This window comes from Cordyceps javanica, chromosome 4 (genome assembly GCF_051103115.1).
Source record: "Cordyceps javanica chromosome 4, complete sequence".
Taxonomy (NCBI): domain Eukaryota; kingdom Fungi; phylum Ascomycota; class Sordariomycetes; order Hypocreales; family Cordycipitaceae; genus Cordyceps; species Cordyceps javanica.
The window spans coordinates 240008-259154 of record NC_139298.1 but is presented as its reverse complement, the minus strand read 5'-3'; the positions used below and the strand labels follow the sequence as shown (position 1 = coordinate 259154).

At 52.2% G+C, this 19147-nt stretch overlaps 6 protein-coding genes across 6 annotated transcripts; 4 read left to right on the top strand and 2 right to left on the bottom strand.

Moving 5' to 3' along the window:
* Positions 1 to 2853: 2853 nt before the first annotated feature.
* Positions 2854 to 4134, top strand: V2A60_005981 (uncharacterized protein; the record flags this gene model as incomplete). Its single annotated transcript, XM_083257279.1, has 1 exon — positions 2854 to 4134. The coding sequence occupies one exon, from the start codon at positions 2854 to 2856 to the stop codon at positions 4132 to 4134; it is 1281 nt and encodes a 426-aa protein (XP_083113405.1).
* Positions 4135 to 4584: 450 nt separating this feature from the next.
* Positions 4585 to 6339, bottom strand: V2A60_005980 (cytochrome P450; the record flags this gene model as incomplete). The annotated part of the gene is made up of 3 exons (XM_083257278.1): positions 4585 to 5270; positions 5324 to 6157; positions 6207 to 6339. The coding sequence occupies 3 exons, from the start codon at positions 6337 to 6339 to the stop codon at positions 4585 to 4587; spliced, it is 1653 nt and encodes a 550-aa protein (XP_083113404.1).
* Positions 6340 to 7321: 982 nt separating this feature from the next.
* On the top strand, positions 7322 to 8765 carry V2A60_005979 (uncharacterized protein; the record flags this gene model as incomplete). The annotated part of the gene is made up of 2 exons (XM_083257277.1): positions 7322 to 7403; positions 7465 to 8765. The coding sequence occupies 2 exons, from the start codon at positions 7322 to 7324 to the stop codon at positions 8763 to 8765; spliced, it is 1383 nt and encodes a 460-aa protein (XP_083113403.1).
* Positions 8766 to 9217: 452 nt separating this feature from the next.
* Positions 9218 to 11090, bottom strand: V2A60_005978 (T6SS phospholipase effector Tle1-like catalytic domain-containing protein; the record flags this gene model as incomplete). Its single annotated transcript, XM_083257276.1, has 2 exons — positions 9218 to 10872; positions 10928 to 11090. The coding sequence occupies 2 exons, from the start codon at positions 11088 to 11090 to the stop codon at positions 9218 to 9220; spliced, it is 1818 nt and encodes a 605-aa protein (XP_083113402.1).
* Positions 11091 to 12315: 1225 nt separating this feature from the next.
* V2A60_005977 (peroxidase/cytochrome P450 family protein) lies at positions 12316 to 15891 on the top strand (the record flags this gene model as incomplete). The annotated part of the gene is made up of 5 exons (XM_083257275.1): positions 12316 to 12601; positions 12658 to 12896; positions 12952 to 13144; positions 13203 to 15268; positions 15340 to 15891. 5 exons carry the CDS (start codon positions 12316 to 12318, stop codon positions 15889 to 15891), a joined length of 3336 nt encoding a protein of 1111 aa, XP_083113401.1.
* A 588-nt stretch (positions 15892 to 16479) lies between these two features.
* On the top strand, positions 16480 to 17670 carry V2A60_005976 (uncharacterized protein; the record flags this gene model as incomplete). Its single annotated transcript, XM_083257274.1, has 1 exon — positions 16480 to 17670. One exon carries the CDS (start codon positions 16480 to 16482, stop codon positions 17668 to 17670), a length of 1191 nt encoding a protein of 396 aa, XP_083113400.1.
* Between the last annotated feature and the right edge of the window lie 1477 nt (positions 17671 to 19147).

Below are 19147 nucleotides of genomic sequence, written 5' to 3'. Positions count from 1 at the left end.
CCCGAACTCGCTTTCACTTGTTTTGAAATCACTTCTAGAGCGTGGACTTCAGTCGTCTTTATTTTCCTTCATAAAATCTGCTCAGGCTGAATCTTTGTCGAACATCTCTTACCGCAGCACGGCTGACGGTTGGATGCTTCGTATGCTGCTTTCGGGCACTTTATACGGCGCAGTATGACAGTTCTGAATAAAGGCTCGGGCGACCGGGTATTCCGAATATTTACTCAAGCTCACATCGACCTTGAAGGCCGGTCAGCAAGCGCTTGTGACGCTTTTGTCAGAACATTTCATGGAGCACATGCGTCTGTCACCTCCTTCAGTCAAGCACTCGAGTTGGGATCTAACTGCGATACTATTAACACGCCCTCTTCTAAACAGCGCTCGTCTTTTTATCTGCTTCATTGCTGACGAGGGGCCGGCTTTGGCGGTGTTCCACGAGGCCCATTTGCCTCACCTCGTGCAGCATTAGGCTTTCCTGGTAAACTATGCGACAACCAATCCCGGTATGCCCGCTTCGATCCCCGTGAGACCAATTCGTCACTGATCTACGGGAATTTCGATCGCTAGAATGTGGGCTCCGACCCCCCGGAGGCGAGGGACCGCCTCCCAATCGACGCTGGAGTCAGCCCTGGCTGCTTATTCAAGAGCCCGACAGCCGAAACGTATGTACGTGATCTATTTCGGGCGATCAATCCTCTTCCACCTCAGTAGCCTGGTTCAAAAAATAAACCCTCAAGTATCCATTGCATAGGGTAAATAAAGATGACATATAGCACGCGATTGGTCGAAGGCATCAGCATTCACCAGCCGCGGGAAGATACCTGGAAACTAGGTGCATTCGTGAGCCCCGGTGCCTGCAGAGTACCTTGAACGCCTGTCTGTACTGCGTATACGTCAAGCTCAATGGCATCGTGCTCGTGGTTACATCCACTAGTGCTCATCCGAGACAAGTGTCTCCGTCGTGAAAGGTCCAGAAAGGGCAATATCATTCGACAAGCCGCGCACATGAAGCAAACAGTCGAATCCGATTTCGAGAATGAGAGCCACATCAAGGCCGATTCTGGTCGGCATTACTGGAGTAGCATCTGCAAGGCTCATGGCATTGGGACAGCCCTACCCACCAATCGAGTAATCCATTCATTTGTGCGATCCCAGAAACTGGAATCGAATTGGCACAAAACCCTCACGGAGATTCCGAATCAAGACAAGAAAGGATGCAAAAATAAGTTCATGGACCCCCCCAAGGCTTCCGATACAATATGACAGAACGTTCCGAAACTTCTACGCCTTATCGTTGTGGACCAAGCCCTGCAACTGACGAGCGGCCTGTCCTGAAGATGCCGTTTGGCCAAACCCGTTGGCTCGACAAAGCGGAGTCTGTCACTCGGGCCTGTGACCAAGTCTATGCCCGCATCTCCTTCCAGGTCGAATCTTTTGGCCGAATATACTATACGCAGTTGCATGACCTCGAAAATCCGCGGCTGTAGCAGTGACGTGCGGAGTAGTCTAGGACCCAGACCTGGCTGCAGATGCCACCCGAGACACGTGTATTCGGCCGTGATCTTCCCTCAACTACTCACTTGGGACCGGCAAAATGTCCAAAGTCCGTACTCCGCATGCCCTAGAATACTGCGTTAGTTGCTCGGTCGACCGAGCGCTCATCATAGGCACCATGTACCAGTTCAGCCGCCTGCTGAGCAAGACCAAACCAACATTCCGCGAACAGTTGGCCTATTCGCCTAAAATGCCATTAAATCCAGATCAACCGGATAATTCATGATCATCAGGCTTCTTTCCTGTGGGGATACACGTGGCACCCTCCAACGTGTCAATCGGCCGTATCATCGGGCTCACCCCTTCATCGTTCGGGGTGGCTTATGCCCAATACGATCATACACCATATCAATGTGGGCCAAAGCGTGCAGTCCATTTGGCATACAACTTGAATAGTTGACCTGCGACCATGTAGAGTGGTAAGCACGTTGACGAACCAAAGTTCACTCGTCACATGCGCGAGATTCGCCGGATGCATGCTTCCAAACCTGGATCTAAACACGCCGCAGACATTCCACGATCCGATCGTTTTACCACTCCACTCCGAAACAAACACAACCGGTATGAGCCCGCGTGTCGTCTGAGACTTTGCATCGAGGCTGCGCCATGTGCAGTGGACCACGATTATCCACTAATCAAGGCTTGGGCCAGAAGACTGGGAGGTCCCAAGCAGGTGGGAAAGGCATGTAAGAGATTCATTACTAAGAAAAAACGGTTTGGGGCTCATGTAATCTATCTTGGCTCTGGGAACACAAGGATGACGGTAAGAAGCCTGATCACTAGCACCTGGCTCCTCAGTGCTGCTCAGATGCTAGGCTTTCGTTGATTGGACGGCACGCCTTACCTTTTTGTTCTGGGAGACGCTGGTCTGCCTGTACCTGCTGATATCGCGATACCGTAATGGTGGCCCTACATTTGTCGGGGTCGTTTTGTCGGACCGCCATGGTAGAGAAACTTCCCAAAGCCGTGCAGAGAGTCGGCTGACGTTCGACGTCAAGCCTCACACACCCTCAAGGTCGGTCTCGCTCTACACCCCTCTTCTCCTTTTTGCAACTGTAAGCCAATAGAGTTGCTCACTTGGCTCTGTTTATTGTCATATCATACTAACAAATTTTTCAACTTCAGTTATATATCCTCTCAGTTGTCCAGATTGTTTTTGAGACTAATCACCAACTTGCGCTCATACTTTGCAACACCCTTTGAGACTATTCATACAGAGTAAATACAACATCAATTACTAGGTCTTCGTTTCCTACCCTGCAAAAAGCATTCTCAAAGCTCGGCTAGTTTCACGTCGATATGACGCGCCCGTTCAACTCCTGTGCCGCTGCTGACTGGTCTATCGTCAAGGCAAATCAGGACTCGGACGAAGAGAGGTCAATCAATCATTTGATCAACGCTTTTCACTGCAATTACGAACTGGGAGATACATATCACTCGGACAACTTTTGCAACTGGGCAGCAAACTCCAATACTCATTTCGATAACCAACATTCGGTTTGGGCCTCCGAGGATCAGATTGCATCATCTGTCTGTGACGGGTTTCCTGGCTCGGCTTCTATGGCAGACTTTCCATACGACCGTGGCAACAACACAACAGAAGCTGGCTTGTACTACCCCGTTGGCCAGAGTAATGCCATCTCCTCCAGTCACGTCCCCGTCATGAGCAGCAATCTGCCATATTTCATGAGCACTTCTGTTCCCGCCCTAGACGACATTGATAGCAGTCCTCATCACGGCCAATACTACAGCTCCATGGAACAGGGCATGCAATCCTTTCATGACATCGCCGGAAAAACAGCTACCACATACACGCTCGCCGGTCCCCCTTCGACTGCCTCGAAAGTCATTAGAGGTCCAGCAAAGTGCGACAACTGCAACCAATCCGCTTACCAGTCCCTTGCATCCTTGGAGTACGTCAGCCCCGAGAGTTCAAGGCCCCTTTTTTGCATATTCCACTACGCTGGTTGTATGTTACGCTTTACTTCCAAGAATGAGTGGAAGCGTCACATCATGTATCAACATCTGAATCTTCAATACTGGGTCTGCACCGAGGGTGGCTGCGGTCTGAAGCATCGTCCATCTTCTCAAGCCCTTGCCCCAGGGATGCCTTCTCATGGCTCCTTCTTCAACCGCAAGGATCTTTACACACAGCACGTCCGCCGCATGCACCTCATCCACGACATTAGCTCCGTCCACTCCAACACAAATGCAGCCCTCTCTGGCGTATCCAAAGACCACATACGTCGCCTGCAGGACGCGGCTGCGCGTACACGTTGCACTTTGCCGCGCTTCATGCTCTGCCCGGTGTCTAGCTGTGCCGCCGAGTTCCTCAACTCAACTGCATGGGACACGTGGATAGAGCACGTAGCTCTTCATATGCAGCGCGCCGCAAGTGGTCAGGAGCCTCCCCTCAGCTTTGGTGGCCCCGATAACTGCACATTGACTGAATGGGCAGCCAGTGAAGCTGTCGGTATCACGCACCAGACGTCCGCTGGGACTTGGACGCTGTGCAAGCCCATTCATGGCAGGGGAAGCAACCCGCAATCGGACTGCTCTCGCAGTGCAGCGAAACGATAGCGTTGACAGACTGTCTTCAGTATCCAAAATTTTAGCAATCAACGTCCCAATTTTCATAAACTCCGTATTGCCTTTTTGCATTGTCACCTTTTTCTATCCCAAGAGAAAGACTTGCGTAGAATGTCGCGTTGGATTCCGTCAGCCTGCGACTACTTGCGACCCGTACTGGCATTAGAGCTCAGCCCCTTTTACAGTTATCTAGAATCATCACTTCGACGCAGCTATGAGCTTGATCTATACTTTGTCATCATATTTCATTTGAAGTCCGCCTTGGTGAAACTCTCTCAAATCCACAGCGTGCGCGAAATCACGATTCTGTCTGTCTCACTTCATTGTATAGGGTAAGGGGCCGGCATGCGAAACTAGTAGTGAAATCAATGCTTCATGATAGTAATTATTACACATATTAGGTTCAGCTCAATTAAAAGTCGTGAAATCGTAGACTAAGCTTCACTCCGACTTGGGCGGCCATTTCACTCTCTTCTCCGCCCTCACATATAGGTTATTTGGGCGAATCAGCTGGAAATACGGATCATACTCGATCGGTCCATCCTGCGCCAACGTGAACTTGTACCGATAAACGAGCTTGGGCAAAAAGACCTTGATCTCTTGCAGGGCAAAGTTGAAGCCGACGCACATGCGGGGACCTTGCGCGAACGGCGTGTACGCGCCCTGCGGCCGGCTCTTGACCTTGTCGGTGTCCCAGCGGTCGGCATCAAAGCGGTTGGGATTCTCCCAGATCTTGTCATTGTTGTGAATGTGGTGCAGAGCCGGGATGACAACGGAGTCCTTGGGTAGCTTGTAGCCGCCGGGAAGGATCATGTCCTTCTTGGAGGTGCGCGCCGGCTGGTAGGAGGGATTGTGACGGCGCTGCGTCTCTTTGATGAACTTGTCGAGGTAGGCGAGCTTGTTGGTCAGGTCGGCGGTGACCTGGGTATCCTCGTCCCAATCATTGTCGATGAGCTCCTGCAACAGCTTCTCTTGAGTACCTTCGTACTGGACAAGGCTGTAGATGAGCCAAGACAAGAGTGATGATGTGGTGGTGAAGCCGGCGCCCGTAGCGACGACAAGAGCCGGCGCAAATTGGGCAGGCGGAAGCTTATTGCCTTTGCTGTCCTTTGCACGAAGAAAATAATCTATATCGACAATTAGCGGTGTTTTTGTTGCGGCGTGCATATACAGTGCGTACCGACGACGTTTTCAGCTTTAAGAGCCGCGTCCTGGAGTTCCAAATCCTCCTCACCCCTGGAAGCCTGGGCAATAGATTCTAGCAGCATTTCCTCGATACGGGCCTTTGTTTGGCGTAACTTTTTCGGATCACCAAATGGCATACTAGCATACCATGCACCCATCGTCGATACTCTCTTGTTGAGCTCCAGGTTCTGCGCAATCTTCAACACCATTTCGTGCAATGGCGCATCCACGCCAGTAAAGTGCTTGAAGTCCATACCAAGCACCAGTTTGCCGACAGCCTGTGATCCGAGCTTTAGCATGTACTGATAGACATTCCATGCTTCGCCCTGCTCATCCAGCTCGTCAAACACCTTGAATGCCTCCTCAACGCTCTTCTGCATTGTTGGCGCGTAGTGGCGCACCGCTTTTGGTCCTAGTGCAGGTGGCAGGAACTTGTGTGCGAGTCGCCATTCCTCCGTGTCAGTATCACCCAGGAATACACCAGCCTCAACAGACTTGATGGGGTGGAGGGGGTGGCCGGGGATGATATGCTTGGTGAAGAAGTCGCTCTCGCCGAAGAAGATGGTGGCGAGCTTGGGGTCATTTGTTTGGTACACGCGGCTTCCCATGTTGCTCGTTGAGAATAAAGGACCGAGCTTCTCGAAAAGCCTTTGGTGGTTGCCCAGATGATCTGGATAGATTTCCAGGTAGTTTCCGAAATAGGGAATCCCGGCTGGTGATGGCACCGCGCGCACGGCCTTGCCGTCGATAGTGACAGCTACAGGGTCCTCCTTGGCAATAATATCCGCGACAGCTGTTAATCTGCGCTGGTCGTACAGAAATCCGACTCCTGGTTTCTGTTAAGAAAGTATTCCTGTCCGCGTTGGAAATTGACCTACCCTTCGGATCAACTATACTATAATGAGCAGCAATGTGATGTTGGAGGTCTTCAAAGTCATCCGACTCTGGCAGCTCAATTTCGCGAGCCGTGGAGACATCTTCGCCGAGAAGATAAAACTGTGCCGTAGACATGATGGAGATGTGGCTTGCTAGACCGGCACAGTGGCTTGTCAATAAGTCGCTGGATGGAAACGGGTAATTGCTGGTTTGCTGAGGTGCTCATAACGGCAGCCAGGCCAATAAATATCAATGACGACGAAGTCGCTAGTACGACATTGCCGCGGAGGTACCTCTAGAAAATTTCTGGAAAAGACCCCTCCCATCCGAAAATATCTCATTTTCGCGATCCTACCCGTAATCTCTGGCGTCACTACTTTGTCGGAAAACATAAATGCGTCCGAAATCGCCTCCGGAGATCTTGCAAGGGTCGGTAGCATTACGCCACAAAGTGGACTGGCCACTGCCGAGGTCTTACCTTTTGCGCTGTGCTCATTGGCGGCGAGCAATCTACAGGCAGGATCCCAGCTCCTCTAGTGTCGCGTCTCGCTAGATGATTGCACAAATCTTAGGGCGAGGCCGATGCAACGCCACAGCCGGATGCTGCCGTTCTGCTGCGGTCGGCGTTGCCGGCGCTACCCCCTGGTGACCCATGGAAGGTGAGCGGTGGAAATGGAAAACGCCGACAGAGAGATAGAGTCCAGACGGTGTCTAACCCATAGACCAATAAGTGATGCCTGTGTGGACACCACTTCAGAAACCAAGATGCGAAACTTACCCATTCCACACCATGCGGTCCGAAGTGCCTAGGCAAGCCACCATTGTCCGCGGACTTGGTCTAGGACTGCAGGGATAGGAGATACAAGCTGTCGTGGATGGAGCCAACCCGATAAAGCTACTGAGAATTACTGAGCGACAATTACCGTCGACCGGAAAGAAATTCCTTTCGATGATTCTCTAGCATTGTAAGCCAGCCTTACTACGTAGTTGATAAAAAGCTCAGCGGCCGCAAAGTCTAGTTGCCTCTGCAATCGCCCGAAACTTCAATGCTTCTTGAATACATTTTAAGCACACCAACTTTCATTCCCTGCCCGCACCTGCATAGCAGCACTCGAACATGAGCTTAACGGAGTATGACACTAGACAGGTCGCCGAGCACAAGGTGGCGGATGATGCCTGGATGACTATCCATGGAAAAGGTAAATCTCGAGGCATTCTTGGTCTTAGACTTTGACGAGATCACTAACGGGGGGTTCTCAGTTTATGACGTGACAAAATATCTGGAGGACCACCCAGGCGGTGCTGAGGTGCTAGCAGAGGCCGCTGGCACGGACGCCTCAGAGGCTTTCGATAATGCTGGTCATTCGGAAGATGCATTCGATATTATGGAGACCTTTCAGATCGGCAGTCTCAAAGGCTACAAGAAGAAGCCCCAGCGCAAAGCAATCACAGTGACACCTGCCACGAAAACCGAGAAGCCAGCATCGGGCAAGACGCACTCGCTAGTATCCAAACTCAGCAGTTTGGGTCTCTTTTCCTTAGCAGTCACTGGCGTGTACTATGGGGCTCGGCACTACGGCCCTCCCATGCCAACCTGGATGCTGTCGATCCTCAACAACGAGGCGCCAGGCCGGCATGGGTTCGGCTTCACCAAAGGTTTGCTGGCGGGCGCCGGCATTTTCGCAGTGGTCGACGCTATTCTTGCTCAGCAATTCGCACGTCTCGCTCTTCAGAGCAAGTCTTTCACCAGCTACCCTGCACACATGAAAGTGCCCGAGCCCGTGCAGGAGGACACGCTCTTGCAGCGTGGTCTGCTCGACCCTGCAACATACTCGCATCTTCCTCTCAAAGCCAAAGTCCTGCTCTCACCTAATGTGTATCGCTTCACATTCACCCTTCCCACAACAGAGACCGTTCTCGGCCTGCCTATAGGGCAGCACGTGGCCATCAAGGCGGACGTGGCCGGCGAGAGCGTATCGCGCTCGTACACACCGGTATCCAACAATGCGGACCGCGGCGTGCTCGAGCTCGTGATCAAAGTGTACCCTGACGGCAAGTTGACCAACAGCTACCTCGCCAACCTGAACGTTGGTGACGAGGTGCTTTTCCGTGGGCCCAAAGGTGCGATGAAATACACACGCGGTCTCGCCAAGAAGCTGGGCATGGTTGCGGGCGGTACTGGCATTACGCCCATGTTCCAGGTCATCCGCGCCATCTGCGAGGACGACCGTGACCTGACGCAGGTTAGCCTCATCTACGCCAATAGGACTGAGCAGGACATTTTGCTGCGGAGTGAGCTTGATACCTTTGCCCGCCGCTACCCGAAACAGTTCAAGGTCTTTTACCTGCTTGACCAGCCCCCGGCCGACTGGGCTTACGGCAAGGGCTACTGCACACAAGAGCTCATAGAGGAGAAGCTACCAGGCGCGACGACAGATACCAAAATGATGTTGTGTGGCCCTCCTGGCATGGTCAACGCGGCCAAGAATGCCATGGTGAACCTGGGATTCGAGAAACCAGGCGCTATGCCGAAAATGACGGATCAAATTTTCCTCTTTTAATTTTCTTCCACTTTACTGAGCGAGGACACATCCCATTCATTCCATTGTAGTTTACTTGTTGTTTATTTTTGGCCGCATTATTGAATATAGTTTATACGAGGCTAGGCGCCACTGCATCATACAAAAGGAATATTAGCTAGTTATCACTTTACCTAAACCATAGCAAAGATTAATTCCTATTTACTGATATTTTGTCCAAGATCTCTTTTGGCCATGTCGGAGGACTGCGAATTTTTTTTCATGATAATCCCAACGGGAAAGCGCAAGGCAACGAAACTCACGTCTGGAGGGTGGTGCAAAGATATGGCTACGGAGATGGTCTGATATAGATTCATTCTTGCTGTTAAAATTATTCTGTAATATTACTGGTACCAAGAAATTTCCTGATCCAGGACCAATAGCGAAGCTCCTCGTATGCTTACAACGTTTATTCGACACCATGCTCCCAGACCTCATTTTCGCATCCAAATCTCTCCAATCGGGTCTCCAGGTTCGGCTACACAGTGCCATTCACCTATGCCGAATTCCTTTGGCGCGATGCGTTTGCCGCGGCCGCCCCCACCAATAATGAGGTTGCCGGGGCGATACGTCTCGTCCGTATTCATTCGGCGAAGAACGCTGCCGTGCACTCGCACGCCAGGGGGCACATCCCTGACCTCGCCTCTGGGGAGAGGCCACCGGATCGGCTTCCAAGAGCCGTCTTTTTGAAGATCCATGCGACGGAACGGCAGCCACTCCATCAACCTCCAGGCCGTGACGGCAAAGTGTCCCAGCCCGCCCCCGTAGACGAGAGAATCGTGCAATCGCGAGGTGTGCGACCGATGCAGCGATTCCGTGAAGACGGAGGAATGTTGAGACTGGAAGGAGGATTGAGTCTCCGGCGCGGCTGCTTCACCACCATCCACCTGGGTATTCTCTAAGCTGTCTGGTCCTTGTATAGTGACCAGAACCTGGGCCTCCGTACAGCCCATTGCTGTGACCTTTTGTATGTCAAACTCCAGCCCAGCATGCATTGCCTCTCTGACGATCCATGTCAAAGGGACATGGCTTGCACTCCGACGGTCCTCCGGCACCGGCCATCCTCCACCAATATCACCATGACCACCAGCGAACCAAACCTCATCAATGTCTTGGCTGAATTCCTCTTCGTAATCAGGCTTGTGCTGGTCTTTGCTAGAAGTGGCATGGCCGTGTCCATTGCGGTGCCATGACTTGAAGGAGCGCGTTCGGGGCGCCATTCTATAGGGAGCGTGGCGACTTCTTGACTTACTACGTCTTGCGGTTGATGGAGCCGCATCTGTTGGCGAAAGAAGAGTTCTGCCATTTCGCTCAGGCATAGGATCGGCATCTTGGCTGGCGGCTTCTCGATGACTGGTGGCGGCTTCATCGGCAGCACCAGACCCATCGCCAGTGACGTAGTGCTCGAAGCTCTTTCGCACGGGTTCTAGAAACTCGCTCAAGCGGCGATGATGTGGGCGCTTCTCCTCGTGGGTCTTTTGGTACAAGAGATCCTGGCGAAACTTGGCGCGTCGCTCGTCGATGCTTACGGCGTGGCGGATGATCTCGGCGCTGGTTCGCGCGGTGTAGGGAAATTTTGCCCTTTGCATCCAGGCACTCTCGAATCGAGAGACGGAGTTTACCGTGTCAAACAGTCCGAGGAACCGTATTCGTCCCACGGGGCGAGAAAACGTCTCTCTGAAATTCTTCATAAAGTTGTACATCTTGTCGGTCTGCTCGTCAACATCGCTCGTCTCGGAGCCGTCCTCAGACCCGGTCTCGTCGCTGCGAGATTTGCGACGGCATTGCCATTGAGAGAAGGCCTTCCATGCGAACTTTATCATTTCTTCATTTCCGTGCGACAGGAGACCGATGTAGTCGAGCATCTCTGCCAAGAATCGAGCAATGTAAGCACCGCGGCTGAATCCGAACATGTAAATCTGATCGCCATTCTTGTAGTAGCGCATCAGGAATCGATATCCAGAAACAACGTGCTGATCGAAAGTAGATCCGATGGCTGAATCTTTTGCCTTTTTGTAATGCTCAGTTATCTTAGCCACCGTGCCCGACTGGGTCAGCGCTTCAGAGGTAACATAGGTTCCGATTCCAGCTTCATTGCCAATATTAGTATGAATGTGTACCAAGAGAGGTTTCATATCACATACGCTGATAATAATGATATTGGTTCTGCGAGCTGCGATCCAACATTCGAAAGATCTTCAATATGTTGCTATCGCTATCATCTCCATGAAATTTATTCCCAGTCCCATCAAAGCACAGCACCAATTTCCGCTGGCCCTGGGCTGGCGCCTCCAAGGGAACATCCATCATGGAGTTAGAGACCTGGTAGCATCAACAGAGAGCTCTGGTAGATGAAGAAAGCCTGGCTTTTGTTGTACAAGGTCTCGTATGGATGACTTCTCTAACCGCTCGCCCCTCGTCGACTACGGCGCTGACCTCGGCATTTCAGCTTCATGCGTGAGACATGATTTCCTACTGGAAGCGGGGTATTATATTTTTGTACCAGTACGTTGAAATGGACAGAGCTCGTGACTTTTATTGAATGGTCGATCAATATTCCCAAGTCTGGGCTGCAAAGCACCGGAGCCCATCCCCGACCCTTGCCAAGCACCTGTCTAGGTTCAGCCAGCCACCGACCACAATTCCCCCACACGGATACATGAGAAATCTACGGAGTGCGCCCGAAATGACGATAAAGAACCCTTGTTCTCCAAGCATTATAGCCCTCTCCATTGGGCAGACCAAATGAAATTTGTGCGAATAGGTTCAAGGCTCCAACGACACTGGTTAGCGTGCCCAGCCCGAGCTCATACTTCTTGCGTTCACTTCAGCCGTAAAGTAAGATTTCTCTTTACAGAGCACGAAGCTTGATGCTAGTTTTCTTGTTTTTCGTAGGGTGGGGGAGTTTGGGCAGACGGCAGAGAATAAGGCGACTGCCATCTTGCTCTTTTTCTCTCATTTCTTGTTTGGCCCAAGCTCCTGCATTGCATAGCAGAAAAAGAAATGTACGGACTAGCCTGCGACAGCATCGTTCAACTATACTCTATCAGGACTAATCAATTAGCAGGCAGGCAGGGCGGGACTCATCTGAAAACCACCTCTGTCGTGATTGAAAGAGGGGCTGAACCCTGTCCACAGATGCATGTCTCGAGCTGGTGGCAGCTGAAGCCAACTAATCTGCAAATCTGGTTGGCTGTGTGCGGGTACACAGAATCTGTTGTGATGAAGAGCTGGTACGAAGTACCAGCAGCGCAGAGTGTGCGCCAGCTGAAAGGTGATCGTCCTACAATATGACCAATTGAAGGCATCTTATATCCAACCGTATCCAGCAGCGGCCCGGGCCGGCCGCTACGCCACTGGGCTTCTGAATGTACTGGTACATGTTCGGCACGTCAACAGAGGTTCACACAGAACACGCCATACACGTGTATCCTGCCCAGGAAAACATATAGCCTGAGTTTACGCGAATCATCTCGGAATCCCAACCTGACATCCAAGCTCAAGAAAGACTGGGCAGGATCTCTTTGCAGAAATGTCGTCGCAGGAGAAGAACTCGGCCGCTGTCATGGATGGCGCGAGCCGCCAGGCCACGAACGGTCACTCGATCGGAGGGAATCCTCCACAACGACAGCCATTGCCAAAATATCCAAAAGCCTCCAAACCAGACACTCAGGGCAGTCAGTCACCCCTCTCCGGATTTATGAAACTCAGAGCTGCGTCGCGCAGGCCGCTTCCTACCGAAATGGGTGACGGGAGCTATCGATTGATCAAGACTCGCCCGTCTCTCATGAGAGACTTGCGAAGTATGAGTTATTCAGGTATGCATTATACTCGACGGCGTGAGCTTTGAGCGCGCCACGCTAACATCCTTTAGATTTGAAGACAGTCAAAGCAATTGTCCTCGCGAAATTGAAGAGGGAGACGCAGTCGGATGACAAGACCATGATCATGGAAAAAACAATCCAACTCGTTGCTGGTCTTCCCGACTATTCTAGGCGCCAGGAGCTGTTGACAAACGACTTCATTGACAAGTTGTGGTACTCTCTGGACCACCCACCACTCCTTTACATGGGAGATCAGTACCGCTTTCGCCAGCCTGACGGGTCAAACAATGTATGAGTAGTTTGCTGCTGGGAGAAATCAATACTGACTCGCGTTACTCTCTCAGAATCCGATTCTACCCCGTCTTGGAGCAGCCGGCACCGCATACTCCAGAACTTGCAAACCACGAGGCATGGGCCTTGGTGCCCTGCCGCCCCCAGACACGATCTTCGAGTCCATAATGGCACGAAACGAGTTCCAGAAAAACCCGAACAATGTCTCTAGTATTTTGTGGTACTGGGCAACCATTATCATTCACGGTACGCAAAGTCGTCTGCGCTTGCTTGAAACAAAGGTCACTGCTAACGACGGCTCAAGACTTGTTCAACACGAATCCGGCAGATGGGAACATCAACAACAATTCGTCCTACTTGGACCTCTCTCCGTTATATGGAAACAGTCAAGAGTCGCAAGACTCCATCCGGACCTTCAAAGACGGAAAGCTAAAGCCCGACGCCTTTGCTGATAAACGCATGTTGGGTAACCCTCCCGGTGTCTGCATCATTCTGGTCATGTTCAATCGATTCCATAATCATATCGCAGAGAATCTGGCTGCCATAAATGAAGCCAATAGGTTCCCACAGCCATCTCCTGAGCTCAACCCAGAGCAGGCCGCAGAAGCCTGGAAGAAGTATGACGAGGAACTGTTCCAGACTGCCCGATTAGTGACATCAGGCCTGTATATCAACATTACCCTGATCGACTATGTCCGAAACATCATCAACTTGAATCGGGTCGATACGACATGGACTCTTGATCCAAGACAGGAGATGGGGGTTGCCGCTGGTACCAAGGAGGGCTCACACAGTGGCGTTGGAAACTCGGTCTCTGCCGAGTTTAATCTCTGCTATCGATGGCACTCTTGCATCTCGAAGAAGGATGAGGCTTGGATGCAGGACTTTTTCTCGGACCTCCTTGGTCATAGCGAGCAAGAGCTCGACCTCACGGCTTTGATGACGGCCATGAAGAAGTTCGAGATGACTTTGCCCAAGGACCCGGGAGAGTGCCATTTCGGAGGGTTCCGCAGGGGTGCAGACGGACGTTTCAACGATGATGAGCTGATGGAAGCTCTGACTGCCGCCATAGAGGAGCCTGGCGGCGCATTTGGCGCAAGGAACGTGCCCAGAATTATGAAGCCGATTGAAGCCCTCGGTATTCTGCGCGGGCGAAAATGGCACGTGGCGAGCCTCAACGAGTTTCGCAAGCAGTTTGGCCTGAAGGCGTACGATACATTCGAGGACATCAATTCTGATCCGTACGTCGCTGGCCAGCTACGCAATCTGTACCAGCATCCCGACAACGTGGAGCTCTATCCGGGCATAGTCGCCGAGGAAGCCAAGCAGCCAATGGCACCTGGCGTCGGCATCGCTCCAACATACACTATTTCGCGAGTTGTTCTGTCAGACGCGGTATCTCTAGTCAGAGGAGACAGGCACTACACTACTGACTACCACAGCGGCGCGTTGACAAACTGGGGCTACAACGAGGCACAATACGATCTGAGCGTCAACCATGGTTGCGTCTTCTACAAACTCTTCATTCGAGCTTTTCCCAATCACTTTAGGGAGAATTCAGTCTATGCTCACTATCCAATGGTCACGCCCACGGAGAACCGCAAGATTCTTGGCAATCTGGGCCGGGCCGACTGGTTCAACTTTGATCGTCCAACCTACGTCCCTCACAAGATCGACATAATATCTCACCAGGCATTTAAACATGTACTCGGAAATGGGACGACGTACCACCCAGCCTGGGAGCAGGGCCTAGGCTACCTGATGAATGAACGCAGCCTTCAAACAATGCTCGCAGATGGCCCAGATCTACATGCCATTCAGCGAGCCTCTGTTGGCACCTCAATGTTCGGCGAGGAGTGGAAGTCAGCCGTAAAGAGATTCTACAACGGCATGGCTGAAAGGCTGATGGCTCAAAAATCTTACCAAATCGCAGGACAAACCCAAATTGATATTGTTCGGGACGTGGGTAATCTCGTACATACCCACTTCGTCGCTCGGGTTTTCAACCTGCCGTTGAAGTCGCAGGATCACCCCAAGGGAGTCTTTTCAGAACAAGAGCTGTTCAGTTTCCTGACCATGATCTACGTCTGTATTTTCTTGGATTATGACCCCGTCAAATCCTTCCCTCTTCGGCGCGCGGCCAAGAAGGCATCCGCGCAGCTCGGCGCCCTCATCGAAACTAACGTCAAGCTGGGGCTCATGTTCGGCATGAAAGGGCTGTATGTGAAAAAGTTTAAAAATGACATACTTGCAAAGTATGGTCACGAGCTAGTCAAAGCCTTGGCCAAAACTGGACTGAATGCGCATGAGATCGCGTGGAGCCAAATCTTGCCGACGGCCGGCGCCATGGTGCCGAACCAGGCACAAATGGTACGTTCCTGGAGCTACTCACCACTTATGAGTCAGACACGATAGATGAACTTTTTCTGACTCACTAATAGTTTGCCCAATCTGTTGATTGGTACTTGTCGGAAGCGGGCGAGCCCTACCGCTCAGAGATCGAACGCATTGCATCGGAAGAGACCACCGACGCCGCGGATGCCCTTCTCTTGGGTTATGCAATGGAGGGCGTGCGAATGGCTGGTACATTCAGTCTTTACCGTAATGTCGCGGGTCAAGATACTATCAAGGACGATCAAGGCAACCCCCTCTCCGTGAAGCAAGGCGATACAGTCTTCGTTTCTGTGACACCAGCGACGAGAGACGGGGGGCTTCCGAATCCCGAAAAGGTTGACCCAAAACGCCCACTGGACTCGTACGTGCAGCATGGACTGGGCCCCGAACTCTGTTTGGGGAGAGAGGTCTCGCAGACTGCCTTGGTCGCCCTTTTCAGGGCTCTATTTCGTAAGAAGAACCTCCGCAGGGTTCCGGGACTGCAAGGAGAATTGAAACGGCTGGAGAAGCCAGATGGCAGTCATGGATTCATGACCGAAGATTGGGGAACAGTTTGGCCATTCCCAACCAGCATGAAGCTGATGTGGGACAATGAGTAGATATAATCACGGATGTACTTGGACTAATTGCGGTCTATAATATTCAATAGTACACTTTATTTGATTTTTGACTTTGAGACCGCAACAGAGTCCCGCCCATATTTTGAGGCTTCAATACTTATTTGAAGTAGAGAAAGCTCGTGGTAACGCCGCCGCTTCGTGATTGCCGCCTTCCACTGGCGCGTGACGTCGATACATTGTTCTGGGCAGGAACTCCAGCGTACAGAGCATAAAGCGGCCACGGCACTAAATCTGAATATAAACTTTACATTCCGACTGAGTTTGAAAAAAAAAAGAAATATGGGTCTCTGATATTCAAACCAACAACTCGTCCATTGCCCAAAACCATTACCCAAGACCATTGCCCAGCAAACGAAGCACTAGATTCCACCACCATCGACCTAGAGTCTCGAGATCATGGTGCTTTTCCTTCAGGCTGGGGCCATTTTCGGTCTTGGTTTTGCCTCTTTCCTGGGTGCTTTGGCCCAGAAAGCCACAGATACCGCTACGGATAGGGTGCTTCCTCCGAGCCTAGACCCATGGTATCGAGCACCGGATACATTCCGTCACGGCCAGCGTGGGGACGTTATGAAGATTCGCTTTGCTCCCGGCAATCTGACATCCAAGCTCAAATACCTCGCGAGATCAGATCAAATCCTCTACCGCACAAGCGATACCAATGACGATCCAACTTGGGCGGTCAGCACAGTGCTGGTTCCGAAGAAATGGGAGCGTACCCTGCCTGGGGTAGTGTCGTATCAAATGTCGTATGACTCGGCCTGCATAGACTCCAGCCCGAGCTACCAGCTTGCCACCGCTTTGGACGGCATACGCTACGACGTGTTGGATAAGATGCTTGACAGAGGCTGGCACGTGAGCATTCCGGATTACGAAGGTCCCTTCGCATCGTTTGGGGCAGGCAGAATGGCAGGGGAGTTGACCCTGGACTCCATGCGCGCTTTCGAGTTTGTTTCCAACGGCCGATATGGTGTCTCTTCGGAAAAGTTACATTTTGCTGCCTGGGGCTACTCTGGAGGAGCTCTGGCGACGGCCTGGTCATACTTGCGCAAGATTGAACATGCAGTCCCGATCAAGAAGAAGTTGAGAAGCTACGTCATCGGCGGGCTGCCCGTGGACCTCCTGGCTGCTCTCAACGCATGGGATGGTACCGAGGCAGCAGGGACCGCTCTCAATGCCATCTCCGGCTTGATGAACGAATACCCCGTCGTCAACGACACAATCCAGCTCGCCGCCAAGACCACCGGTCCATTCAACATTACAGTCTTTGACAGAGTAAAGACTCAGACGTTCAAAGAGTCCAAGGCCGAGTACGAATTCCAAAATCTGAGCAACTACTTTGTTGATGGCCTGAACCAAGTTGTTGGGCAGCTACGCGCCGAGAAATTCGACAGAAAGATAGCACTCACGAAGCTGCCAGCTGTTGAGCCTTTGGATTTGCCCCAGCACTTTCTCGTGTACCATGCAGTCGACGACAAGATTGCCCCGATTGAGGATGTCGACAATCTCATGTACAAGCACTGGTGCAAGTCTAGGAATGTCATCGATCTGCATCGTAACCACGAGGGCGGGCACGTGGAAACTGGCGACGCCGGGGTGGACGTCGCAATGGACTGGATCGCAAAGCGGTTCGAGTATCTCTTCAGAGTGCAGGACAACCCGACCGACCTCGATCTGTGGGAAGATCCGCAGCCACGTTGCGATGTTCGCGAGGTTTCCTACAAGCCCTCCCTGGAGGATATGGATGGATACATTGACTGACCGTTGTACGGCGAGGGTCGGGACCGAATGGCGCCGTAGACTATCTCGACCTAGCTGAAGGATGGTCAAAAGGGGTTTATTGGCAGGATGGTTATCGGGACAGTTAATAAGTGATTCGGCCGGGGTAGTAAACAGGGAAAGAATGATACCAATACAGTAGCACGGGAAGGAATGAGATAGTTGGAGTAGAGAATTCAGAGATTGCCAAGTATCGATTTCAGGCAGGTGAAACCGCGTCGCGCCTCCTCCACTGCAGCGACGCCGCTCTTGTGCTTGACAATGTGTCAGAGAATCTCTCCGAAAGTGGGAGGCGGAGGCAAGCCACCGAGCTGAAAGGGCAGTTGAAGCACCTGCAAGGCTACCACCATCCATCTCGTACGGCGCTGGCTAGGGAAAAAGACACTAGGAAAGCCACACAAACCCCTGGCGGAATGCCGGGCTCGCTCTGCAACGGGTAAGTAGTGCTGCCTATCCACATCATCGTGCCTCTTGACTGGTGGCAGGTTGATTTTCGGAGGGTCCTTTTGGCCCCGGTCTGGTGGATGTCCTCCCGTGCCTCACGGACCTGGGAGTATTAGCTGGACAAGCTGGCTGGCTGGCTGACAGCCATCGCTCATCGGCTGCCTGGTTGGGATGTATCGCCGGGTCGTATTTGCATGGGGCCTCTAATTGCCACGTGTGGGAACCTGACCCAGATATCCCATGTGCGCAGGGACGTTGGTGGTTGCACGAGATTTCGGAATGTTTTTTTCGGCACAGACGAGGAGGAGCTTTCCGTCCTCTTATCGATCATAGCGAGCTGTCTGATCGCCCGGCCCATCCACCTCACCGGAATTCAATCTCACCAATGATGCGCACAGTTCCCAATCATCAAGGTAGCAGTCACCATCTGGTTGAATCAACTTGCTGCCGTGTTAGTGGCATTTTGGATTTCCAAATGATCCCCACCATGTGGCGCCCGCCCGCTGCCAATGCCCGGCCAGAATCGGCCGCCTCGCAATCACAAGCGCTCAATGACACTGCTGGAGTGTCCGTCCTAGCCTTTCGTTCGTTGCCATGAGTCGCGAGGACCTCGAGGACCTCGGGTAGGGCCCCCCCTCCACCACTGTCCTCCCTTGGACGGAGCCGAAGAGGGCATATACTCGGAGGGCGCCGTCCCCAAATTAATTCAGCCCTTTGGCCATTCACCATCAACACGACAAAAGTCGCTCTTTTTGCCTTCCCAAAGCGCCACCGTTACCCTAGCCTCCGGCAGGCGACCGTGCGTGGCGCTCCCTTCGTTGACAGAATCTTCGCGACAGCACTGGACGTCGATATTTAAGAACCCTCGTGCTGCACGCTTTCTACACCATCTACATTGCCGCGGATCAAATCTTGATTTCCAGATCAGATCAGACAAAGCTACAAGGATGAGAAAGGTCACTTTCTTGACAGCGACAGCGGTGCCCTTGGTCCTAGCGGCTCAAACCCCAGCAAG